The 26,424-nt window shown below is 32.9% G+C and overlaps 5 protein-coding genes across 7 annotated transcripts; 3 read left to right on the forward strand and 2 right to left on the reverse strand.

Moving 5' to 3' along the window:
• LOC127064327 (39S ribosomal protein L52, mitochondrial) lies at positions 1-1,061 on the forward strand. Its single transcript, XM_050995274.1, has 4 exons — positions 1-204; positions 339-408; positions 552-684; positions 784-1,061. The coding sequence occupies exons 1-4, from the start codon at positions 159-161 to the stop codon at positions 937-939; spliced, it is 405 nt and encodes a 134-aa protein (XP_050851231.1). The 5' UTR covers positions 1-158; the 3' UTR covers positions 940-1,061.
• Positions 1,062-1,255: 194 nt separating this feature from the next.
• LOC127064303 (5'-3' exoribonuclease 1) lies at positions 1,256-9,523 on the forward strand. Of its 2 annotated transcripts, XM_050995200.1 has the most exons (18): positions 1,259-1,687; positions 1,902-2,339; positions 2,441-2,888; positions 2,990-3,240; positions 3,331-3,473; positions 3,601-3,983; positions 4,149-4,441; positions 4,523-4,809; positions 4,884-5,160; positions 5,305-5,568; positions 5,672-5,832; positions 5,908-6,293; positions 6,385-6,671; positions 6,744-6,824; positions 7,139-7,300; positions 7,412-7,651; positions 7,724-8,161; positions 8,235-9,523. In XM_050995200.1, exons 1-18 carry the CDS (start codon positions 1,613-1,615, stop codon positions 8,388-8,390), a joined length of 4,770 nt encoding a protein of 1,589 aa, XP_050851157.1. In that variant the 5' UTR covers positions 1,259-1,612; the 3' UTR covers positions 8,391-9,523. The 2 variants fall into 2 exon arrangements, with proteins under 2 accessions (XP_050851158.1, XP_050851157.1); XM_050995201.1 differs by lacking the exon at positions 7,139-7,300 and having other exon boundaries at positions 1,256-1,687.
• Positions 8,951-13,414, reverse strand: LOC127064307 (importin-13). Of its 2 annotated transcripts, XM_050995219.1 has the most exons (9): positions 13,282-13,414; positions 13,021-13,179; positions 12,772-12,936; positions 12,462-12,611; positions 12,145-12,392; positions 11,297-12,059; positions 10,289-11,198; positions 10,051-10,197; positions 8,951-9,978 (listed from the first exon to the last, which is right to left on the reverse strand). In XM_050995219.1, exons 2-9 carry the CDS (start codon positions 13,159-13,161, stop codon positions 9,728-9,730), a joined length of 2,775 nt encoding a protein of 924 aa, XP_050851176.1. In that variant the 5' UTR covers positions 13,162-13,179; positions 13,282-13,414; the 3' UTR covers positions 8,951-9,727. The 2 variants fall into 2 exon arrangements, with proteins under 2 accessions (XP_050851176.1, XP_050851174.1); XM_050995217.1 differs by having other exon boundaries at positions 13,021-13,390.
• Positions 13,415-13,475: 61 nt separating this feature from the next.
• LOC127064324 (uncharacterized protein C1orf50 homolog) lies at positions 13,476-14,721 on the forward strand. The gene is made up of 4 exons (XM_050995267.1): positions 13,476-13,780; positions 13,862-13,974; positions 14,054-14,272; positions 14,338-14,721. Exons 1-4 carry the CDS (start codon positions 13,729-13,731, stop codon positions 14,527-14,529), a joined length of 576 nt encoding a protein of 191 aa, XP_050851224.1. The 5' UTR covers positions 13,476-13,728; the 3' UTR covers positions 14,530-14,721.
• Positions 14,655-18,245, reverse strand: LOC127064310 (dnaJ homolog subfamily C member 11). Its single transcript, XM_050995223.1, has 8 exons — positions 18,042-18,245; positions 17,413-17,542; positions 17,064-17,307; positions 16,660-16,973; positions 16,347-16,554; positions 15,704-16,268; positions 15,488-15,617; positions 14,655-15,360 (listed from the first exon to the last, which is right to left on the reverse strand). Exons 1-8 carry the CDS (start codon positions 18,111-18,113, stop codon positions 15,338-15,340), a joined length of 1,686 nt encoding a protein of 561 aa, XP_050851180.1. The 5' UTR covers positions 18,114-18,245; the 3' UTR covers positions 14,655-15,337.
• Between the last annotated feature and the right edge of the window lie 8,179 nt (positions 18,246-26,424).

Raw genomic sequence — 26,424 nt, forward strand, 5'->3', positions numbered from 1 at the left:
TATTTAATAAACAAATTTTTAGTTTTATGTTTGTGTTTTATCATCCACAATAAGTGGCAAAGTATAATATAAATAATAATTTAATTTCTTATTAAAAAGATTGAAGTAGTATTTAATATCTTTCATTACATTATTAAATAGTACATACAGGAATTAAAATGTTAACCACTATATCAAAAATATTTGGTTATAATAATTATACAAGTTAGTATACAAGTGTTATCATAATGAAAAATACAAAGTGTTTCCATATAATATGTATATTTAATTTGTATATATTAATTCATAATCTATTATAAAAACACACTTTGCAAGGTTATTATTTTATTAAATTTTAGATTGGAACATTCTTTCCAATAAATTTCATACATCTTACATAAAGTTATTACAGCAAGATTGGAGAATGAAGTAAGTTTCTCTCTCTCTCTCTCTCTCTCTCTCTCTCTCTCTCTCTCTCTCTCTCTCTCTCTCTCTCTCTCTCTCTCTCTCTCTCTCTCTACCTCATTGATTGTTTTATATTTTAAATATGTATTATAAATTCATCATTATAGAAAGGGATTAACAGAAAATCCAAATGCTTTTGGACCTTTGACAAATATGGCAGATTATTCATATAAAGATGGAAGACCTACCCCACTTTGTACAAATCAAAAAAGGCGCATGCTTAAACAACAAGAATATGCTGTATGTACATTATGCTTATAAAAATATATTGTTATACAAAAATTTTAATATTCTTCTTATAGATGACATAAAATCTATTAATGATATTTTATTTTTTAGAAAAGAATTCATAAATTAGTTAAAGAAATAGATTATGCGGTTGAAAGAAATATAAAATTACAGGAAATGAAAGCACAAAAACAACAACGTATTCTTGATAGCAAATTGAAACCAAAAGGAGATCTTTTATTAAAGACAAAAAAACCTACTAAATAAGATAGATTTAAAAGAAAAATTTGTAGATATAATATCCCATTAATGTTTTACATTGTATATATATGTGTGTTATAAATATATTTATTTAACATACATACATATTAAATATAAATTTAAGATGACATACATTTATTATTAATGAAATATAAAATATACCTCAAACAATCACAAATAAAAAATATTGGTTCATGGATGAATAATAGAATCATTAATATCAATAAGTTATTGAAAAATTATTCGATTTATATTTAACAAAAATTAAATTTTTTAAATTTACTGTTAAATTAGTTGTTTTGAATAATTTTCATATCCTAAAATAAGAAAACAATAAAAAAAAATTATGACTTCTTTCCAAGTCTCATCAAATATGATTGGTTGTTTACAAATATTTAATGTCTATATCTTTATATGATTGGTTACTTGGATATAGCAGAGTATAACTACCATACAATGTCGCGTGTTGAGTCTCTGCTGATCACAATATTAACACATCGACTTTCCTTTCTTTACAAGTGCGCTTCATCTCAGACGTGTATTAATGTTGGTATAATACACTTATAGTCAAAGTTTTTAATTTTTATAAAAATATTTAACAAAACAAACGATTAAAAAATTGTAATATACGTGCATATCATTTCAAATATTATTGTTGGGTAAAAAAGCACGGACCAAAATGGGCATACCCAAATTTTTTAGATATATAAGCGAAAGATATCCTTGTCTAAGTGAAATGTTGAAAAATTATCAGGTATTTACATATAAGTTGACAGTCTATACAATTATTAATTATTATAAGTAGCATATAAATATAATGTGTTTGTTATATTTCATTAAACCATTTATGACTAATTCTTTTTTAATTTTACTTTATTATTAAATTTAATTTTATTTAAATGTGAAGTGTATGTGTGCCGTGCGTCTATGTATTCGGAACTAAGAAGTTACATTTTTTCATTACACAGATTCCAGAATTCGATAATTTATATTTAGATATGAATGGTATCATACATGCTTGTTCACATCCAAATGATAGTGATATAAATTTTCAAATTACAAATGATGAAATTTATAACAATATATTTCATTATATTGAGATATTGTTTGGTATGATTCAACCTCAAAAGTTATTTTTTATTGCAATTGATGGTGTAGCCCCAAGAGCCAAAATTAATCAACAAAGAGCCCGTCGTTTTAGAACTGCTAAAGCAACAGAACTATTAGAGGCTGCAGCAAAAGCAGATGGTGTTGAAGTAACACCACAATTATTTGATTCTAATTGTATTACACCAGGAACAGTTTTTATGTCTGAAATTAGTAAGCGATTAAGATATTTTATTACGTACAAAGTCTCAACAGATAAACTTTGGCAAAAATGCAAGATTTTATTTAGTGGTCCAGAGGTATTATTTCTAATATTTTATTAAAGTATCCTAATATGAAAAAAAAAAATAAAAGTTGTTAGTATTATTTAAATTAAACATTTATTTTTTAATATCTGTAGGTTGTAGGAGAAGGAGAACATAAAATAATGGATTATATACGATATTTAAAATCACAAGTAGACTATGATCCTAATATTAGGCATTGCTTATACGGCCTAGATGCAGATTTAATCATGTTAGGTCTTTGTACACATGAACGTAATTTTTCATTACTAAGAGAAGAAGTAAAATTTGGCAAGAAACAAAAAAAGGTTTTAACACCTGAAGAAACAAAATTTTGTCTTCTTCATCTATCATTATTAAGGGAATATTTAAGTCATGAATTTTCTCCTATAAAAGATAAATTGCCTTTTCCTTTTGATATTGAACATATAATCGATGATTGGGTATTAATGGGTTTTCTTGTGGGAAATGACTTTATACCTAATTTACCAAATTTACATATTGCAAATGGGGCATTACCAATTTTGTATCATGCATATATGGAAGTCCTACCAACTTTAGAAGGTATATAACAAAATATATTTTTAATATTGTCATATTATAATATAATATTATAAAATGTACACATATAGAGAAACTAATAATAATAAAATCTAAAAATTTAGGTTATATAAATGAATCAGGAAGACTAAGATTAGATCGTTTTGAAATATTCATGGAACGACTAAGTCGCATTGACATAAAGAATTTTGCAGACTATTACTGTGATCTCAAATATTTAGAAGCTAAAATAAATAAAAATAAGACTATAGAAAATGAAGAACAAATTTCTCAAAAAAACGAGGATTCATCTAAAAATTGTTTTCCTTTAATAAAAGTAGGCAATTTACTAAAATTATCCGTGAATGTGGAAATGGTATTTATTTTAGCATATATTATATATATATACGTATATACGGCTTGAATTTTGTAGTCACTTTTGCTTAATATTTATCTTATTTTGTAGCAAGATGCAGAAGAAGAAAAAAAAAAATATTCTCGTGATGATGGATTAAATTATGAATCTGATAGTGATACATATAATATGGAATTTATTCTACACAAACGAGATTATTACATGAATAAATTAGAATATGAAGATGTTAATGAGTAAGTGTAGTTTTTATATTCTATATAAATTGTAAATATATTTAATTCCAATTTAAATAATGAAATTTATTTTTACAAGAATTAAACCACTATTAAAACCTACTTACACAATACAGTTGTTTTTTAGAGATGTTTTGCGCTCCCAAGCAGAATGCTATGTTAGAGCTATTCAGTGGAATTTGCATTACTATTATGATGGATGCTGCAGTTGGTCTTGGTATTATCCACACCATTATGCTCCATATATCTCGGATATAAAAGGTTTTAAAGACTTAAAATTGGATTTTGAATTGGGAGAACCATTCCAACCTTTTCAACAATTATTAGCAGTATTACCGCCTTATAGTAAAAAATTACTACCAGAAGCATTGCAATCATTATTAACTGAAGAACAATCACCTATTATTGATTATTATCCTTCTGAGTTTAAAACTGATTTAAATGGCAAGAAACAAGACTGGGAAGCTATTGTACTTATACCATTTATTGATGAAAACATTTTAATGAAGGGTAAATAATATAAAATGTTTTTTTATAATCTATATAAAATATATTTATAATTGATAAATTAATATAATTGATATTTGTAATCAGTGTGATATTTTATAATAATACTTGACATATTGAAAAAATTATTAATAAACACTTTTATTATGATAAAATATTTTCCTATAGCCATGGAGCCATATTATACAAAATTGACAGTTGAAGAACATGAAAGAAATAAGCATGGTCCAATGTATATGTATTCATATGATAAAGAGATAGTAGGTTTATGCCATTCACCTAGAAATTTACCTGTAATTGAGAATCATGCTCAAGTGAAAATAATAAATTGTGAAGATATCTATGTTCCTAAAGACAAATTAGTAAAAGGATTACATCCACGTATTAAATTAGATTTACATTTTCCTGGATTTCCCACTCTAAAATATATAAAACATACAGCAAATTTAAAGAAAGCCAAGGTATTTTTATATATATTTTCGGGCATTATCATGAACTTTGCATGAGCAATATAAATAAAAATCAAATATTGGATGTAATAGGTGAAAGTATTTGAACAACCATCAAGAGGTGAAAATATGATTTTATATATACAACAACAAGAGGAACCAAATTTAAAACAACTTGCTGCCTCTTTATTACATAAAAACATCTTTGTGGAGTGGCCTTATCTACGAGAAGCTCATGTTGTTGGTCTATCTAATCCTAAATGGAGAATAAATTTAAAGAATCCACAAATAGGATATTCTTCTGACAATATAGTGGAGGAAGAATTAAAAGGAGCTTGTGCAGTTCAATGGACTTCGGAAATGAAATCTATTGTTGAAACGTAAGAAAAAAAATTATTTTTATCAACTTTCTATATATTAGTGATTGTATTATAAATAATGTTTGTGTAAACAGGTATAAAAATCGTTTTGGTATAGACGTTGGAAAAACTAATGTTTTAGTCCATGCACAACCATTAATAGGCAGTAAATACATTTTTGCAGCACAAGGAAAACTGTCTCTAGAAAAACAGTGGCAAGAAGTGCCAACATTTTATGCTTATCAAACTATAGTTAAAGATATTTCTACATATTGTATAAATTCCTTGTTGTATAAAACAATTGATGAAATATTTGTACCAGGAAATAATTGCTTCATGTTAGGCCATCCACATTATGGTGCAATGGGAGAGGTATTTAATTATATTTGCCAATATGTTTAATAATAATTTTTTCTTATAATATGTTTAATAATGATTTATATTAGAAGTATTTTTAATAATACTAATATTCATATATGTTCGCAAAATTTTAATATTAAAGTATTTTTGAAATAGGTTATTGGCTCAAAGACCAGTATAAACTCTGGCAGGATAAAAATATATGTGAAAGTTGTAATTGAACCAGATTTAACTGTGGTGAAACAAGCATATACAGAATCAAAAATACAATATATTTATGGAAGTACAGCTGCTCAGCGACTAGGAATAAGCAGCCATCTTTTAAGTAGAATTACTGGGACAATTTATATTATGCAGAACAATATAAACGAAATTGTTAACGTCGGATTAAATCTGAAATTTAATAAAAAGAATGAAGAAGTAAGCAGTTTCATGGGACATTACAATACGTTTTAAATAATTATAAATTATTTTTTCGAAAGTATTGCGTATAACATAATTCTAAAATATTAAAATATTACAGATACCAGGCTATACCAAAAAAGAAAATGGTCAATGGTTGTATAGTACAAAAGCTGTTGATCTTATACGTGATTATATGGCAAAGTGCCCCAGTTTGTTTGAACGATTGGCTCAAAATATTACAAATGATGTTTTTAATGAAGATGAATTATTTGATAAATCGTATGTTATACACGCTTTATTATTTAATGTCAGATAATATCATATGTTAAAAAAATATTTTATTTTTTTTTGTAGATCAAGTGAATTAAGTAGTATAATAGCTTGGTTAAAAGAGCAACATTTCCGAGGAGTAGAGAGTCGTGCATGTGGAGCAAATATACTCGAAGCAGATATAGTACAAAAGCTAGAAAAAGAAGTGGACAGATATTATGAAATGTATAATGACACAAACAAAGTAGTCGTAATGCAAGTGAAGCCACAATTACTTTTTAAACCTGAATTATATTCACGTCAGCTTCCACCCGATCCAAAATCTCATACAAAACTATTCGATAGAATTGTTTGTATCAGAGGAAGCTTTACTGTACCTATTGGTTATAAAGGAACTATTATAGGAATTCAGAAAACGAAGGCAATTATAGAAAGTGTTTATGATGTCTTATTTGATAAATCATTTTTAGGTAACTAAAGACTCTATTAATCTTTTTCTTTGAAGATGTATGTATATAAATAATTAATGTTTCACTTCATTATTTTAATTAACTTTAAAAGGTGGACTAACGTTCAATGGATGTTCCGAGCATCGTGGTTATAAGTTATCCATCACTGACTTTATTAATATTAGTCATGGTGAACGAATAGAACGTGGAAAATCGGGAGTAGAAAATACATCCATTGAAACAACAGATTCTTGGAGACGATATCAAAATGCAAAAAATCAAGTACACAGTGGTGTTAAACCCATAACACAACATAAGCCTTCCTACGAATTACAACATGCTTCGAAACAACTATCCTGCGAATTTCAGCAATTATGGAATGACTTGCATAAAATAGAGGTCAGTTTAATGATCTCTATAAATATTTTAGGCATTTATAAATTTTATATATTTTTTTTACATATCTGGTAGGATTCAAGCGGATCTTCGAAAACTTCAACCACGACTATCGTAAAATCTAATGAAATCAGTAAACAAAAAAGTAAACAAATAGTAAGTATTCTATTTTGGTAAAAAATTTAACGATTGTTACATACTTGATAAATATATATTTGTATTCGTATAATTTCCTATCTCGTTTTACATGTAAAATGATAATAATTTGCATCAGTGAAACATTGAACTATTTGATGCATTGTTATCAATATTATGTTGTTCCTATCGTTTTGTGCTGCAGGCATATATATTTATTTTTTATTATAGAGTCTTTTATTATTTTATTTTTTTCTGTAGTGGTTTATTATTTTAAAAACGAAATAATTAACGATATTAGCTTAGTTTTTCATAATAATACTTCTAAACTTCAGTCACAAGATCCCAGCGCTTTTTTGAAAGAAGTGCTGAAAATTTCTGATGACAACACGCTGATAAATTTGCCAACTAAATCAAGTGGTACTTCCGCGAATAAAAATCAATCCCAAATCCATAAATCATCGGATGCCCCACCATTAGTTCAAAAGTTATTTGATGTAAGCATATTATTCTTATGCTTGAAGCACAGTTTCCACCAAATTTTTATGATTGTCCATGTTTAAAAAGATATATGCAAAAATATTAATCCTGCTTATCCTTATTTGCAGTACGCTAGACAAAAGAGAAACGAGGCAAAAGACGAAAAAAATTCTATTTGGTATTGTTCACACTTATTAAATCATTATCAAATACTTGGTATGGGTCTACCAAGATATGATTATTTTTTAAATGAACAAACGAATTTGATACAAGCTCAAATTCTTCTACCAGATGCAAAAGTATATTTAGGTGATCCTTGTTTGACTCATGCACAAGCAGCAGAAAGTGCAGCAAAAAAAGTATATGAGGTAAAATTTATGCGACGTAATAAATACGATGATTTCTTTGTTAGATTTTATTAACGATATTTATATTATTAGGAATTAAATTTAGATAAAGTACAGAAGCCTGATATGAAACTTTTATTAAAACCTCCGTCGCAACAATGGGTCAATATGCGGCAAAATAGTTCCTGGTCACAAAACATAAGACCTCCCATGGTATTACCATATATATCGAAACCTTATCAAACTTCTGAAAATCCAGTGGCACATTGTTCAAAATGGAATATGAAAATGCAACAAAATCCAGGGTTTGCCCATATGCCACCTCATAATAGTCAAATTAAAGTACAGGCGAGACAGAAGACAAAAGAATCTAAATCGGAAGTAAAAAACAGTACATCGTTCGTACCGTTGCAAGCCCAAAAGAAAAGTAGAAACGTTAATACAAAACAAACTAACAAAGAAACAACGCAGAATCAGTCGAGTAAACAATCAGCAAAGCAACAAGAGAAGAAAGAAACAACATTCCCTAAGGTTTGTTAACTTGTTGAGTGATTATCATATTTTATATGTACGAGTATACAAAGGACATTTAAATATTTTACAGCCTCCAAAAACACCAAACAAAGCTATTGAGAAAGAAGCACGTGTACAAAACAATTTACAATCATCGCCAAAATTACAAAAATCTGAACGACCTAAACGGTCACGCGTTGCTGCCAAATTCGTTTCACCTCCAGCGACAAATGGAAGTGAACAGTAAAGACTTTAATTCAAGGGGTTTAGGGTTACGTAATATATGTAGATATAGTTGTATTTATCCAATAGAACTCATTCTTTTTTTTCTGCAAGATGTGTAATGCATTATCGATGACTCATCTCTTTCAGCGATCCTTATAAAACATTTCTTTGTCTCATTTTAAAGTCTCAGTATACAAATTAAAGTTCTCCGTCCGAATGCGTATGCTTGTACGGTAACTATTTGTAAACAGAGGTTTAAATATGCTCATATAGTAACACAATTTAGTTATTGTATTATATGTAACAATAAGGAAGTATATGTGATTTTTTGTCATTCATAAATAACATATATTTTACGTTAAATCAACGTTCATTGCTTTTAGGAAATATTTACAAAAATTGTAATTACGAAAACAATCATATTTTAGTTAGAATTTGTATCAATGAGAATGTAATTATTATTATATATATGTAATTAAAACTTTTATTTTATGTATTATAAACAATGAGATTAATGAGAGTAGTCTTAATTCAGACTATCGATACTTTCGTTTTTGGCATGTAATGGATAAAAAAAGAAGATCAAGATAAATTTTACATTTAATACTTTGAGATTATTTGAATGTAAAAAATTTATAATATATGATCTCTACAAATTGCAGAATATATACTTGCTTTTTTGTTTATTTTTTATATGTGATTATAATTAGAATGTATCAGTTTCAACATTCGAAAACAAGAACACAAATATACTTCCAATACACTTTCGTAAAACTAATATATCGTGAAATGTGATACATTCTTTTATACCCCTATTTTATACTTTTACCTCCCATTTAAACATATTCATAACAATACTATGCACAAATACTTATAACACTTAACATTGCAAAAAGTTCGAAGGAACACATAGGAAGCTATACAAAAATGTACATCTAGGATAAAAACAAAAAATACAAACTAGCATTATTAAACAAAAATTAGAGTTGTACTAGAAATATATAAAATTATTTTGGCAGCCATTTTTAATTTAAGGTAAAAGTGTGAATACTCATAAATAAGAATATCACGTTATACTATGTAAATAAAATTAACATTTACAAGTATATAAAATACTGATAAACATAAGTTAAATAAAAATAATATTTTATACAATCACTTGTAAATCAACTTTCATTACTACACATGTTTATGTTTTAATATACACAATGTGGTCAAAAAAATAAAATATGATATTTTTTGACATAGAAGTAAATCCTTAGATTATATCATATTTATTACGAAGATATAATTTCTTAATGATTATACTGTTCCTTAGAATATTTTTTTTAATCTAAATCCATTTATGAAAGCGCATTGTTACAGTCCTATAGTTTTTTGTCGACATTTGAGACTAAAATCTTTTAACGCGTCATAAAGTCGCCGTCTACTTGTCCGTTCTCGTAAAACATTACGCATAAAAATTTCTTTATCCACATCACTAGCTGCAGGTCCAGATTGACTTTCAAGTGAAACACGAAGCCATTCTAACATCCATGCTGCACACATTTTATTTAATGAAAGCAAAACTTCCGCATGAGGTTCTAAATTATTTCGAGGCACTTCCCCTCCTGAAATTATACATATGATCATTTCTTATTACTGTACAACGACTTAAATATTAAATATTATTTTTTACATACCAACACACCGTAGAATTACAAAAACGAGTTCTCGTCCGATAGGTCGAATAAAATCTTGTAAACGTGGAGTTTGCATAATAGCATGAGTAAGAAAACATGCTGCTGCCTTTGCTGTCCCCACTTCGGGAAGTAATAGACAAGTAATACCTAAAAAAGAAAAACAATGTATACGTGATAAAAACAATAATTTTCACTTTTATTATATATCCATATACGTCGATAAAGAGAAGTATTTTACCGCATCGTAACATATCAGGAATTTGGTCTGACACTTGCAGCAACATTTCACCATTTTTTTTACAAATTTGAGCAAGTAATCCTAAATATGCTTCCATTAAATCTGACCAGTCAGATAAGTCACCATGTACTGATTGACATGCTTTAATACCACCTAAAGTGATTGAACTTAATTCTGCAAAAACAGGCCATATAATGCTGTCTGGATCTTTGCCAAATAATAACACCAATTGATTCAATAAATTCAATGCAGCAGGATGAGGCCAGTTCTTGTAAGAAGTTGATAAAATTGAAAGTAAAGGACGTGCATCTGTTTCTGGATGTAATAAAGATGACAATGATTTTTGTGCACATGTGTGCATTGCTTCTAATGTAGCATTATCTTGACTCCATTCAGGATGCACAATAATTTCATTAAATATTGGTAAGAGTCCGTCTAAAACAGCTTTTCCTATAGGACATTCTAAAGTTGAGAAAAACATAGTCGCCATTTTTAATTGATTTGTAACTGCCACACGAGCTACGAATAATGGTTGCTTCAACAATTCTTGTATTTTCATTATACATAGGCCCAATGTTGCATCTAAATGTGTTAATTGTTCTTCCACTGTTGGGAGTGTATTCAATAACTTTCCAGCAGCATACATAAGACGTTGACCTTCTCCTCCTTCCGACGTTACGTTTGGTAGAGTTCGTCCTATTGTATTGAGAATAGATGGTGCAAAGGGTGCAAGATACGCGCCGCATTCTCTCGTTAAATCTTTAAGTGCCATACTTGCACGAGGTGCTGTAATTGGACCTTTCCAAAGACCCAATGTTACAAGATGTAATACTCTCTCAAGCCAAGGATCAGGGTGTTCTCCTATCCACTCAGCATATGCTCCCATTGCTGAGCATGCACATGCTAATACCTATGATGGAAAGAAGAATTAAGTTGTATAAAAAAGATATATTGACAATAATTAAGAATATATGTATGATGTTTATTTACTATAAAAATTATACTTACTTCTCCAGGATAAAGATCATAAGGTATACGGGATACGATTAAATCCATCAAAGCAGGAATGTAATGGAATTCTCCCAAGCCAACTCTGTCTGATAAAGCTTCAAAAGCATGTAATGTAGATTCTACATCAGTCCATTTTTCTGAATTATCAAGTGGCTCACTCAATCTCTGTCCAAGAAGTATTAATAAATCTTCTCCTAAGACTCTATAAGAATAATCCAATGTATCTGCAGCATCTTGTCGATAACATCGAAAGAGTTCTCGTTCATCCGCGTCTCCACTTTCGTTTGGAGATGAAGGTAATGTAGATTTTCTTAATAATGCATTTGCTAATCGTGCATATATTGGTTTTAAAGCATTTAGTGCATGACTTTCGAGTGGTGAGTCAATTGTACCTAAATCGTCTTGCAATGTAAACCAAAATGCAAATGGAATAGAGCTACGAGTTTCATCTGTAGGATATCGTCCTTCTTGTTCTGAACACTCTAAGAGTAATTCAATTAATCCTTCCGATGTCCATTTTTGAGTTGCATCACCTTCGCCCGCGAGAGCAAGTAAAAATGTTCTACTATAGGCTTCTCCCATAGCTGTTAAAATTTCACAAAAATATTTTCCACTATGCTCCCGTGCCATTGTGACCAAGCTTCTTGCCCATTCCCAAAGTGTCTGTGGTCTTTTGTGTAACTCAGGATGTGTTAATATCATAATTAAACAATCTTGTACTATTTCCCAACTACTAGTATTGTCCTCATGTGAATTTTCCCTTAAATAAAAATAATGCATTAAATATAATGTATTTAATATATAACAGAAATGTAATTTATGAAGTATATATATTTATTATCTACCTGTTTGGTGCATAATGTGATGCAGCAATTAATAAATAAGGATAAATTTGTCCACTTATCTCCAAAGGTAATTGACCAAATTTAAGCCAAGAAAAGGCACATTCTAATCCCAAAAGATATAATGTATCATTTTCCTGGCCATTTGGATTACATGATGCAAAAACTTGTTGTAAAAGCCATATTGTTTTGTTCCAGCTACTAACTAATCCATCTCTCACTTTTCTTTTTACACCTTGTCTCATTTCAAACTAATGAAATTATAATAAGAATATGTTGATGTAAATATCATAATATTTTTTTAATTTATTTATAATTACCTCTCCAGGGATAGAAGACAATACTCTTAATAATAATTCCAATTTTGGTGGTGAATCATATGGTAATATTTCTATTAACTCTTCTACTAAACTCTTCTCCTTGTCTTTACTTTCAAAATCATTATTACTATGTGCCAGAAATGCAGCTAACTAAAATATATATTTTTACATTACACATCTGATGTATATAAATAGTAGTTATAGCTTTATAAAATTTTATAGAAACTTTTTATGTATCTTTAACTTTCTAAAAATATTTTATACTATTAATTTCTATATAAAAAAATAAGAAATCTTGTGAATACATTACCGCTTGGCAAAGTTTTGAAAGTACAAACTTTGGAGTATTTGATTGCTTGATACTACTAAGTAAACGTTCACGTAAAACAGGGTATTCATTTTTAGGTACTTCATCCCATTGTTTCGATATTTTTGCATGTAATGTTGTAGCAGCAAAAAACTGTACCTCCCGTGACTATAATATCAATCATATATAACTTATTAATAAAAATACTTTAGATAAAGATACTATTACATAGTATCTATCATTCGTACTAACCTTTGAAGGATCAAGAAGTTGCCACACAAAAGTCCATGCCTCGGGGGAGGCTTGAACCTGTAGCAACCAAGTGTGAGCTTCATTATTTCCTGCAGCATAAAACTGCTTGATTGCTTGATCCACAATAGTTGCATAATCCATTCCACGTTCTTGAGTCTCCTTATAAGGATTTGTTAATAATTGACAATATTTCGTATATTTAAGAATATAATTATCGAAGCGAAAAATAAGATTCTTCTTTCGTACAAAGTCAATACTAACATTGGTATCGTTGTTTAAATTTTTAATATTTTATCCATCAATCATTTTATTGTAATTTACAAATTCGAAGGATGCATAACCTATGTACACAACATTGAACACAGCTGATTCCGCTTCTTTTGCCTCAGTGGTTTATATATGTATGGATATGTACATGTATGTGTATATTTACAACGAACTACAAACTACGTAAAGAACCCATAAAATTTGTGTATTAGGCTTCATCTTATTTTATTCGTCTGTTATAAACAATAATATCATTTAATAATTCTTCAAAGTTTCATTGTATTACTCTTATTTGTTAATTTAATTAATTTAAAAGCTCGATAAAAAAAATAGATCGATATTTCAAGCATACTGTTATATCATGAGGTTAGAATGATTGTACGTGATGAATATATAAATTGATATGATCACTCCTTGTGTCTCTCTTTTCATATAATATACATGAAACGAATTCATACGAAAATGGACAATTGTGACGAATCACCTAACAAATGTATAATAAATTTATAATAATAATTTTTATGGTTATGTGAGTATTAAGCAATTATTATAACGATGTTATATATTTTTACAGTAGCCCTTGTTGAACGAAATTACATGCCACAAGGTATACATTTGGTTGATCCAAATGCTGTAGCCAAATCATCGAAACAAGATTTAGTTGCATTAGCAAGGGAAATACAAAAAGTATATATTTGTTAAGAATATATATATTTTGCTTGAATATACAAAGTCGATATAACAAATATAACTGTTTACTTTACAGGCTGATAATTACATCAAAGCCAATGCATGCAATAAGTTGCAAGTGATTGCAGAACAAATGAAATTTCTTCAGAGACAAGCTGAAAATATTTTATTAGAAGTTAAGCAAAATATGAAGTTGCATCATGCTGCTTGTAATTTTGTAAAACATCCTGGCCAAGTATACCATTTATATGAACGCAAGTCAGGACAATATTATTTTTCTATGCTTAATCCAGAAGTAAGTACTAAGTATAATCTGTTTTAATAATGTATCATTGTTATTTTAATATTTATATTTTATAGGAGTGGGGTAATTCAGGTCCTTCTCAAACCTATAAAGGTTCATACAGATTAGAACAGGATCATTCATGGACACCTATCTCTGATGTTCATACAAAAGACAATGAATTAAATCTCTTTAGTAAATTGCTTTCAAATAATGAAATGTTAAATAATAATCTAGATACACTTACTCTTAATATAAATTCTAAATAAAAAATATTGTTTTTATCATGAGGATACCAAATTTGTGATAAAAAAATATATAATAAAATATGATCTTATGTAAGTGTAAAAATATATAAATATAAGTATGTACAAAAAATTAAAAAACATAGTCATCCAATTCAACAAAGCAGGATTTATTTGAAACTTATATTAAATATATGTAGTATTCAATGTTTTTAATCTTCGAATAATTCTTTTTCTTTGCTTAATATATTTTCATAAATTTCAGATATTATCTACATAATTACATATGTATACTATCTTCAATTGAAGTATTCTATACATTAATCACTTATATCCTTAACTATTTTCTTTTTATTAATTCAGGTATTATCTTAATGTCTGGTTTTTATCTAATGTCGAATATTTGAATATATTTGGTAAACTTCCATATTTTTCTAAAGGCAGTCATTACATTATTTGCTTCAATAAAGAGCAATACAATAGTACATAAAAATTTTATTTTATACGATATCGAAATAATAATGTCGTAATTCCGATCGGTAGCCTTAATTCCAGATAGATTATTATTTGTGCAGTAATTTCTCATATTTTAATTTTTTGCAGTATATGCAATAAATTTTGTAATAAATACAACTGACAGCTACATTATACAAGAACATTATTATTAAAGACAAATAAAACTATATAAAGTATTCACCAAAGAATTAATGGAATTGTAAGATTTTTGAAAATGATGTTATTTTTAAAAATGAACAAAACCTGATTAAAATGATTAAAGTCACCAATGCAGAATATGACGGCATCTTTTTATATGTTCAACTTGTTCTGTACGTCATGTTGTGTTTACTTTGTGTGCTGAAAATATTTAGATGTTATTTAAATATATTATATTATATTAATATGCAAAGTAATTATTAATATTTTCTTAGTATTATATCATCAATAAGCAATATATCATAAAGATAAATTATATAGTTCTTACAAGGTACTGGTATCCTGAGAGGTTCTGTATCTTTTATAATACATTCGTGCGTTTGATTATGGAAAAGATACTGTATTAAAAGTTGTTTCTCTTCTCCAACACATGGATCGTAAAATCCAGGTAACTGACTCTGTAATATTACAACCGATGTATCATGAATACTAAATAATAATTAGGAGTAATTTGAATAGTGTGTAATAAATTGTAATCAAATACCTTTGATGTATCGTGAAGAATCAATCTAGAATCTCTTACTAAACATTGCAAAGGAATTGTTACGTCTATAACTTCATCTCTATTTCGACCAGTTTCTTCTACAGTAGATCTATCTTGTAAAGGATAAACAAATCGTCCATAAGAAGCTTTTGTTATAACCAATCCTTTCTTAGATTCTTCTTCTGCTCTAATTCTACTAAACGTAGCTCTCATTAATTCGATAGCAGCTTTGGCTTCTTTCTGTTTTTCTAACATTCTTGTCTTATTCATTTCTTTTTGTTTCTCTTTATCTCGTTCTTTTCTCTCTTTTACTATTGGGTCAACAACAAATTTCTTGACAACAGTCCATGTTATAAAGGGTACTACAGTTGCATAGAACACAGGAGCTGGAAGAATTTCTTCACTTATGTGAATTGGAAATGCATATGTTTGTGAAGCTCTGTTTAATTTAACTTTTAATGTCACTCCCGTTGTTACTGAAATTCGTACAGTGGCCGCAAGTGAACTATGACGAGAAACTTTCTTTTCTACGCCATATTCTAAGAATGCACCGAATGTACCTATTCTGTATGAAAAAATAATTTAAACATATGCTTAAGTTCTGTAAAGCAAAAAAAAGATGCAAGTAATTCTTTCTACTAACCGTATGTTTCCACGTATTTTGAGCTCCTTTTCTTTCATTTTATATACATAATGAAGATTAATGTAAGAATGTATAATACCTAAATGTATTAAAATTGATGTATAAGAACGAGATGTATCTCTTACAAGCATTGTACTCATTGCACTTTGAATTCCTGCTCTATATGTTAGGTATCCAACTGTATGTTTATCCAATTGCATAGCTAGGGCTGTAAACAAACAAATCTGATAAAATATTTTCATATAGTTTAAAAGTTTACATAATTTTATAAATTTGATTTTCAAACAATGTTTATAAAAATTACAAAACATACTTCCTACAAGGCCTGGTCTTACACCATGTGCTGTAAATTGTAATATTGTTTCACCATCACAAAAAAGTCTTTTTGTCAATGTTCGAAATCCTTTTAGCGATATAGTTGGACCATTGCCTGCACCTACATCTAATTCCACCCATCCTTTAGAAGACACTAATTTTTTTGCTGAGACATTAATGGTCCCATGACCAGTTCCATTCTGTGTCGCCAATGAACCATATAAAGTTATAGTATCTTTTAAAGTAAGAGGTGCCTCAATAGATTGTGTAAATGACATTCCACTGACTTCAATAGATGAAAAAATATCCATACTACAATATTATTTAAAATATTCAAATATTATATATAACACACTTGAATTAATAATAAGAATATATTAATCACTAGAAAATATCCATTACCTATTACTATAATCTTCATCATATTTACTAAACAAGTCTGTAGCATTAATATACACAGTTACATTTCCTTTTGGATTTGTATGCTCCTGAAGCCTTCTCTCTTCTCTTTCCCTCTCTAAACGCTCATATTCTTCTCTTATTTCTGAAGGTGTTTTTGTACGTTGAACAATTTCCCATCCTTCTGTTTCTAGTCCTTTAATTCCCACAGTATCAAAGATTGCTCTTTTATGAGGATCGCTAAGGACTAAAGCATAAAGTAGAAAATTACTTGAACAAAGTATTTAATTAAGTAATATATTATCTTAATATTATAAAAAGATAATACCAATATAAAAATTCAAATACATACCTTCATATGCTTTCTTCGTACGATTGAATAATACTTCTGCTTCCTTTTTAAGCACTGGATCCACATGTTTATCAGGATGATATAATCTACTTTGTCTACGGTAAGCATTGTTAATTTCTTCTGGAGTAGCCTAATAATAAAATTTGCAATGTTTAACAATATAATTTTGATAAGCTTATTTTGTATTCCATTAGTTCTATGTTGTATTCCATTAGTTTCATGTTCTATTCCATGAAATATCCATTTCCCATTATTTTTATATTATTTTTAAAATAGTAACAATTTTAATTCCATTACAACGTTTAAGCATAGAAGATCTTTGATGTGTTTGAATGAATATGGATAAGCCAAATAAATGTAAAGAAATAATTCATTTACATTTATTAAAAATATTATTTATATTTTTGTCACCAGCATTTCCGGCATTTTCGAACTAAACACATTGTCAAGATCCATAAAGAAACATATTTACTGATATCTTTGGCAATTGATAAATTCGATAACAAAAAAAAGTAAAAGAAAATTAATGTTTAGTTACGTCAGCATTGCAAAAATGCGTCATGTAAAGGGTTCAGAAATAATCTCTTGCCGGGAAGTCCTATATAAGAGGAATTGTTAATTATTCTCACATTTTTTGGGACGTTGAGAAACGTGTAATAGTCATCCTCGACTACTATTTCTTGCTCATTATCTTCCTCCATTTGAAATACCGCGAATTTTACTTCTTTTCAAATTAATTTGTTGTAAAAACAATGAAGGCTATTAAAAAGTTAATGATATTATATCTAATTCGACCTTCTGCTTTAACAGGTTACGAAGATTTCGTCAGCGAACCGGTCCAAAGGAAGGTGATATAATTTCCCGATAGATGGAACCATAATAGAAGAGAAGACGCGGGAAACACATAAAAAATAATTTCATCAAGTCATCAAAATGATATATATAATAGGCTATAATGAATATTATATTAAATGTACGCATAAACATTATATTATATAAAAAATTAAGTTAATATATATAATAACATCAAATTATGTACTGTAATAGTAAAAAAACAGAAATAAAATTTTAATGTAAAATTAATAATGGTGCATATTTCATTATATAATAATACCAATACACCCACAATCCCAAAAATATCCATACGAAAACAAATGATATTTAAAATAGAACAATACAAAATTCCAAAAACTGGCAAGCGATTAATGCTACTTCTTTTATAGTCATATTCTCCTGTTACAAATTTTGATTTGTGGAGAAATTTTTCCCTATGTCCGTAAACTGAGGTTTCTAACAGGAGAACATAAGACTCAAGGAGGTGGCACGTGTTCTCGTGCTACCTCTACTCTCGTCATATTCTCCTGTTACAAATTCTGATTGGAGGAGAAACTTCCCTATGTCCGTAAACTGAGTTTTCTAACAGGAGAGCATAAGACTGAAGGAGGTATCACGAGAATACGTGCCACCTCTACTCTCGTCATATTCTCCTGTTACAAATTCTGATTCGTGGAGAAACTTCCCTATGTCCGTAAACTGAATTTTCTAACAGGAGAACATAAGACTCAAGGAGGTGGCACGTGTGATCGTGCCACCTCTACTCTCGTCATATTCTCCTGTTACAAATTCTGATTTGCGGAGAAACTTCCCTATGTCCGTAAACTGAGTTTTCTAACAGGAGAACATAAGACTCAAGGAGGTGGCACGATCCCACGTGCCACCTCTACTCTCATCATATTCTCCTGTTACAAATTCTGATTTGCGGAGAAACTTCCCTATGTCCGTAAACTGAGTTTTCTAACAGGAGAACATAAGACTCAAGGAGGTGGCACGTGGGATCGTGCCACCTCTACCCCCGTCATATTCTCCTGTTACAAATTCTGATTTGTGGAGAAACTTTCCTATGTCCGTAAACTGAATTTTCTAACAGGAGAACATAAGACTCAAGGAGGTGGCACGTGTGATCGTGCCACCTCTACTCTCGTCATATTCTCCTGTTACAAATTCTGATTTGCGGAGGAACTTCCCTATGTCCGTAAACTGAATTTTCTAACAGGAGAACATAAGACTCAAGGAGGTGGCACGTGGGATCGTGCCACCTCTACCCTCGTCATATTCTCCTGTTATAAATTCTGATTTGCGGAGAAACTTCCCTATGTCCGTAAACTGAATTTTCTAACAGGAGAACATAAGACTCAAGGAGGTGGCACGATCCCACGTGCCACCTCTACCCTCGTCATATTCTCCTGTTACAAATTCTGATTTGCGGAGGAACTTCCCTATGTCCGTAAACAGAGTTTTCTAACAGGAGAGCATAAGACTGAAGGAGGTATCACGAGAATACGTGCCACCTCTACTCCCGTCATATTCTCCTGTTACAAATTCTGATTTGCGGAGAAACTTCCCTATGTCCGTAAACTGAGTTTTCTAACAGGAGAGCATAAGACTGAAGGAGGTATCACGAGAATACGTGCCACCTCTACTCTCGTCATATTCTCCTGTTACAAATTCTGATTTGCGGAGAAACTTCCCTATGTCCGTAAACTGAGTTTTCTAACAGGAGAACATAAGACTCAAGGAGGTGGCACGTGTGATCGTGCCACCTCTACTCTCGTCATATTCTCCTGTTACAAATTCTGATTTGCGGAGAAACTTTCCTATGTCCGTAAACTGAATTTTCTAACAGGAGAACATAAGACTCAAGGAGGTGGCACGTGTGATCGTGCCACCTCTACTCTCGTCATATTCTCCTGTTACAAATTCTGATTTGCGGAGGAACTTCCCTATGTCCGTAAACTGAATTTTCTAACAGGAGAACATAAGACTGAACGAGGTATCACGAGAATACGTGCCACCTCTACTCTCGTCATATTCTCCTGTTACAAATTCTGATTTGCGGAGAAACTTCCCTATGTCCGTAAACTGAGTTTTCTAACAGGAGAGCATAAGACTGAAGGAGGTATCACGAGAATACGTGCCACCTCTACTCTCGTCATATTCTCCTGTTACAAATTCTGATTTGCGGAGAAACTTCCCTATGTCCGTAAACTGAGTTATCTAACAGGAGAACATAAGACTCAAGGAGGTGGCACGTGTGATCGTGCCACCTCTACTCTCGTCATATTCTCCTGTTACAAATTCTGATTTGCGGAGAAACTTCCCTATGTCCGTAAACTGAGTTTTCTAACAGGAGAACATAAGACTCAAGGAGGTGGCACGTGTGATCGTGCCACCTCTACTCTCGTCATATTCTCCTGTTACAAATTCTGATTTGCGGAGAAACTTCCCTATGTCCGTAAACTGAGTTTTCTAACAGGAGAACATAAGACTCAAGGAGGTGGCACGATCCCACGTGCCACCTCTACTCTCGTCATATTCTCCTGTTACAGATTCTGATTTGCGGAGAAACTTCCCCATGTCCGTAAACTGAGTTTTCTAACAGGAGAGCATAAGACTGAAGGAGGTATCACGAGAATACGTGCCACCTCTACCGTCGTCATATTCTCCTGTTACAAATTCTGATTTGCGGAGGAACTTCCCTATGTCCGTAAACAGAGTTTTCTAACAGGAGAGCATAAGACTGAAGGAGGTATCACGAGAATACGTGCCACCTCTACTCTCGTCATATTCTCCTGTTACAAATTCTGATTTGCGGAGAAACTTCCCTATGTCCGTAAACAGAGTTTTCTAACAGGAGAGCATAAGACTGAAGGAGGTATCACGAGAATACGTGCCACCTCTACTCTCGTCATATTCTCCTGTTACAAATTCTGATTTGCGGAGAAACTTCCCTATGTCCGTAAACTGAGTTTTCTAACAGGAGAACATAAGACTCAAGGAGGTGGCACGTGTGATCGTGCCACCTCTACTCTCGTCATATTCTCCTGTTACAAATTCTGATTTGCGGAGAAACTTCCCTATGTCCGTAAACTGAGTTTTCTAACAGGAGAACATAAGACTCAAGGAGGTGGCACCTGGGATCGTGCCACCTCTACCCTCGTCATATTCTCCTGTTACAAATTCTGATTTGCGGAGAAACTTCCCTATGTCCGTAAACTGAGTTTTCTAACAGGAGAACATAAGACTCAAGGAGGTGGCACGTGGGATCGTGCCACCTCTACCCCCGTCATATTCTCCTGTTACAAATTCTGATTTGTGGAGAAACTTTCCTATGTCCGTAAACTGAATTTTCTAACAGGAGAACATAAGACTCAAGGAGGTGGCACGTGTGATCGTGCCACCTCTACTCTCGTCATATTCTCCTGTTACAAATTCTGATTTGCGGAGGAACTTCCCTATGTCCGTAAACTGAATTTTCTAACAGGAGAACATAAGACTCAAGGAGGTGGCACGTGGGATCGTGCCACCTCTACCCTCGTCATATTCTCCTGTTATAAATTCTGATTTGCGGAGAAACTTCCCTATGTCCGTAAACTGAATTTTCTAACAGGAGAACATAAGACTCAAGGAGGTGGCACGATCCCACGTGCCACCTCTACCCTCGTCATATTCTCCTGTTACAAATTCTGATTTGCGGAGGAACTTCCCTATGTCCGTAAACAGAGTTTTCTAACAGGAGAGCATAAGACTGAAGGAGGTATCACGAGAATACGTGCCACCTCTACTCTCGTCATATTCTCCTGTTACAAATTCTGATTTGCGGAGAAACTTCCCTATGTCCGTAAACTGAGTTTTCTAACAGGAGAGCATAAGACTGAAGGAGGTATCACGAGAATACGTGCCACCTCTACTCTCGTCATATTCTCCTGTTACAAATTCTGATTTGCGGAGAAACTTCCCTATGTCCGTAAACTGAGTTTTCTAACAGGAGAACATAAGACTCAAGGAGGTGGCACGTGTGATCGTGCCACCTCTACTCTCGTCATATTCTCCTGTTACAAATTCTGATTTGCGGAGGAACTTCCCTATGTCCGTAAACTGAATTTTCTAACAGGAGAACATAAGACTCAAGGAGGTGGCACGATCCCACGTGCCACCTCTACCCTCGTCATATTCTCCTGTTACAAATTCTGATTTGCGGAGGAACTTCCCTATGTCCGTAAACAGAGTTTTCTAACAGGAGAGCATAAGACTGAAGGAGGTATCACGAGAATACGTGCCACCTCTACTCTCGTCATATTCTCCTGTTACAAATTCTGATTTGCGGAGAAACTTCCCTATGTCCGTAAACTGAGTTTTCTAACAGGAGAGCATAAGACTGAAGGAGGTATCACGAGAATACGTGCCACCTCTACTCTCGTCATATTCTCCTGTTACAAATTCTGATTTGCGGAGAAACTTCCCTATGTCCGTAAACTGAGTTTTCTAACAGGAGAACATAAGACTCAAGGAGGTGGCACGTGTGATCGTGCCACCTCTACTCTCGTCATATTCTCCTGTTACAAATTCTGATTTGCGGAGAAACTTTCCTATGTCCGTAAACTGAATTTTCTAACAGGAGAACATAAGACTCAAGGAGGTGGCACGTGTGATCGTGCCACCTCTACTCTCGTCATATTCTCCTGTTACAAATTCTGATTTGCGGAGGAACTTCCCTATGTCCGTAAACTGAATTTTCTAACAGGAGAACATAAGACTGAAGGAGGTATCACGAGAATACGTGCCACCTCTACTCTCGTCATATTCTCCTGTTACAAATTCTGATTTGCGGAGAAACTTCCCTATGTCCGTAAACTGAGTTTTCTAACAGGAGAGCATAAGACTGAAGGAGGTATCACGAGAATACGTGCCACCTCTACTCTCGTCATATTCTCCTGTTACAAATTCTGATTTGCGGAGAAACTTCCCTATGTCCGTAAACTGAGTTTTCTAACAGGAGAACATAAGACTCAAGGAGGTGGCACGTGTGATCGTGCCACCTCTACTCTCGTCATATTCTCCTGTTACAAATTCTGATTTGCGGAGGAACTTCCCTATGTCCGTAAACTGAATTTTCTAACAGGAGAACATAAGACTCAAGGAGGTGGCACGATCCCACGTGCCACCTCTACTCTCGTCATATTCTCCTGTTACAGATTCTGATTTGCGGAGAAACTTCCCCATGTCCGTAAACTGAGTTTTCTAACAGGAGAGCATAAGACTGAAGGAGGTATCACGAGAATACGTGCCACCTCTACCGTCGTCATATTCTCCTGTTACAAATTCTGATTTGCGGAGGAACTTCCCTATGTCCGTAAACAGAGTTTTCTAACAGGAGAGCATAAGACTGAAGGAGGTATCACGAGAATACGTGCCACCTCTACTCTCGTCATATTCTCCTGTTACAAATTCTGATTTGCGGAGAAACTTCCCTATGTCCGTAAACTGAGTTTTCTAACAGGAGAACATAAGACTCAAGGAGGTGGCACGTGTGATCGTGCCACCTCTACTCTCGTCATATTCTCCTGTTACAAATTCTGATTTGCGGAGAAACTTCCCTATGTCCGTAAACTGAGTTTTCTAACAGGAGAACATAAGACTCAAGGAGGTGGCACGTGTGATCGTGCCACCTCTACTCTCGTCATATTCTCCTGTTACAAATTCTGATTTGCGGAGGAACTTCCCTATGTCCGTAAACTGAATTTTCTAACAGGAGAACATAAGACTCAAGGAGGTGGCACGATCCCACGTGCCACCTCTACTCTCGTCATATTCTCCTGTTACAGATTCTGATTTGCGGAGAAACTTCCCCATGTCCGTAAACTGAGTTTTCTAACAGGAGAGCATAAGACTGAAGGAGGTATCACGAGAATACGTGCCACCTCTACCGTCGTCATATTCTCCTGTTACAAATTCTGATTTGCGGAGAAACTTCCCCATGTCCGTAAACTGAGTTTTCTAACAGGAGAACATAAGACTCAAGGAGGTGGCACGTGGGATCGTGCCACCTCTACCCTCGTCATATTCTCCTGTTACAAATTCTGATTTGTGGCGAAACTTTCCTATGTCCGTAAACTGAATTTTCTAACAGGAGAACATAAGACTCAAGGAGGTGGCACGTGTGATCGTGCCACCTCTACTCTCGTCATATTCTCCTGTTACAAATTCTGATTTGCGGAGGAACTTCCCTATGTCCGTAAACTGAATTTTCTAACAGGAGAACATAAGACTCAAGGAGGTGGCACGTGGGATCGTGCCACCTCTACCCTCGTCATATTCTCCTGTTACAAATTCTGATTTGTGGAGAAACTTTCCTATGTCCGTAAACTGAATTTTCTAACAGGAGAACATAAGACTCAAGGAGGTGGCACGATCCCACGTGCCACCTCTACTCTCGTCATATTCTCCTCTTACAAATTCTGATTTGCGGAGAAACTTCCCTATGTCCGTAAACTGAGTTTTCTAACAGGAGAGCATAAGACTGAAGGAGGTATCACGAGAATACGTGCCACCTCTACTCTCGTCATATTCTCCTGTTACAAATTCTGATTTGCGGAGAAACTTCCCTATGTCCGTAAACTGAGTTTTCTAACAGGAGAACATAAGACTCAAGGAGGTGGCACGATCCCACGTGCCACCTCTACTCTCGTCCTATTCTCCTGTTACAAATTCTGATTTGCGGAGAAATTTTCCTATGTCCGTAAACTGAATTTTCTAACAGGAGAACATAAGACTCAAGGAGGTGGCACGATCCCACGTGCCACCTCTACTCTCGTCATATTCTCCTGTTACAAATTCTGATTCGTGGAGAAACTTCCCTATGTCCGTAAACTGAATTTTCTAACAGGAGAACATAAGACTCAAGGAGGTGGCACGTGTGATCGTACCACCTCTACTCTCGTCATATTCTCCTGTTACAAATTCTGATTTGCGGAGAAACTTCCCTATGTCCGTAAACTGAGTTTTCTAACAGGAGAGCATAAGACTGAAGGAGGTATCACGAGAATACGTGCCACCTCTACCCTCGTCATATTCTCCTGTTACAAATTCTGATTTGCGGAGGAACTTCCCTATGTCCGTAAACAGAGTTTTCTAACAGGAGAGCATAAGACTGAAGGAGGTATCACGAGAATACGTGCCACCTCTACTCTCGTCATATTCTCCTGTTACAAATTCTGATTTGCGGAGAAACTTCCCTATGTCCGTAAACTGAGTTTTCTAACAGGAGAACATAAGACTCAAGGAGGTGGCACGATCCCACGTGCCACCTCTACTCTCGTCATATTCTCCTGTTACAGATTCTGATTTGCGGAGAAACTTCCCCATGTCCGTAAACTGAGTTTTCTAACAGGAGAACATAAGACTCAAGGAGGTGGCACGTGGGATCGTGCCACCTCTACCCTCGTCATATTCTCCTGTTACAAATTCTGATTTGTGGAGAAACTTTCCTATGTCCGTAAACTGAATTTTCTAACAGGAGAACATAAGACTCAAGGAGGTGGCACGATCCCACGTGCCACCTCTACTCTCGTCATATTCTCCTCTTACAAATTCTGATTTGCGGAGAAACTTCCCTATGTCCGTAAACTGAGTTTTCTAACAGGAGAGCATAAGACTGAAGGAGGTATCACGAGAATACGTGCCACCTCTACTCTCGTCATATTCTCCTGTTACAAATTCTGATTTGCGGAGAAACTTCCCTATGTCCGTAAACTGAGTTTTCTAACAGGAGAACATAAGACTCAAGGAGGTGGCACGATCCCACGTGCCACCTCTACTCTCGTCCTATTCTCCTGTTACAAATTCTGATTTGCGGAGAAATTTTCCTATGTCCGTAAACTGAATTTTCTAACAGGAGAACATAAGACTCAAGGAGGTGGCACGATCCCACGTGCCACCTCTACTCTCGTCATATTCTCCTGTTACAAATTCTGATTCGTGGAGAAACTTCCCTATGTCCGTAAACTGAATTTTCTAACAGGAGAACATAAGACTCAAGGAGGTGGCACGTGTGATCGTGCCACCTCTACCCTCGTCATATTCTCCTGTTACAAATTCTGATTTGCGGAGAAACTTCCCTATGTCCGTAAACTGAATTTTCCAACAGGAGAACATAAGACTCAAGGAGGTGGCACG

The sequence above is a fragment of the Vespula vulgaris genome, chromosome 5, assembly GCF_905475345.1.
Source record: "Vespula vulgaris chromosome 5, iyVesVulg1.1, whole genome shotgun sequence".
In the NCBI taxonomy this organism is placed as follows: domain Eukaryota; kingdom Metazoa; phylum Arthropoda; class Insecta; order Hymenoptera; family Vespidae; genus Vespula; species Vespula vulgaris.

Coding starts and splice junctions, on each gene's coding strand:
- LOC127064310 (XM_050995223.1), bottom strand. CDS start 18,113: ATGGAGGAAGATAATGAGCAAGAAATAGTAGTCGAGGATGACTATTAC. Junction 15,618..15,703: donor TTCTTCACGATACATCAAAG/GTATTTGATTAC, acceptor GTAATATTACAG/AGTCAGTTACCTGGATTTTA. Junction 15,361..15,487: donor TCTCAGGATACCAGTACCTT/GTAAGAACTATA, acceptor AAATATTTTCAG/CACACAAAGTAAACACAACA.
- LOC127064307 (XM_050995219.1), bottom strand. CDS start 13,161: ATGGATTATGCAACTATTGTGGATCAAGCAATCAAGCAGTTTTATGCT. Junction 12,393..12,461: donor TGTCTTCTATCCCTGGAGAG/GTAATTATAAAT, acceptor TAATTTCATTAG/TTTGAAATGAGACAAGGTGT. Junction 12,060..12,144: donor TCACATTATGCACCAAACAG/GTAGATAATAAA, acceptor TTTTTATTTAAG/GGAAAATTCACATGAGGACA.
- LOC127064324 (XM_050995267.1), top strand. CDS start 13,729: ATGAAACGAATTCATACGAAAATGGACAATTGTGACGAATCACCTAAC. Junction 13,975..14,053: donor TAGCAAGGGAAATACAAAAA/GTATATATTTGT, acceptor TTTACTTTACAG/GCTGATAATTACATCAAAGC. Junction 14,273..14,337: donor TTTCTATGCTTAATCCAGAA/GTAAGTACTAAG, acceptor TATATTTTATAG/GAGTGGGGTAATTCAGGTCC.
- LOC127064327 (XM_050995274.1), top strand. CDS start 159: ATGTTAACCACTATATCAAAAATATTTGGTTATAATAATTATACAA. Junction 205..338: donor TGGTTATAATAATTATACAA/GTTAGTATACAA, acceptor ATTAAATTTTAG/ATTGGAACATTCTTTCCAAT. Junction 409..551: donor CAGCAAGATTGGAGAATGAA/GTAAGTTTCTCT, acceptor TCATCATTATAG/AAAGGGATTAACAGAAAATC.
- LOC127064303 (XM_050995200.1), top strand. CDS start 1,613: ATGGGCATACCCAAATTTTTTAGATATATAAGCGAAAGATATCCTTGT. Junction 3,241..3,330: donor TATCCGTGAATGTGGAAATG/GTATTTATTTTA, acceptor CTTATTTTGTAG/CAAGATGCAGAAGAAGAAAA. Junction 8,162..8,234: donor AAGAAACAACATTCCCTAAG/GTTTGTTAACTT, acceptor AATATTTTACAG/CCTCCAAAAACACCAAACAA.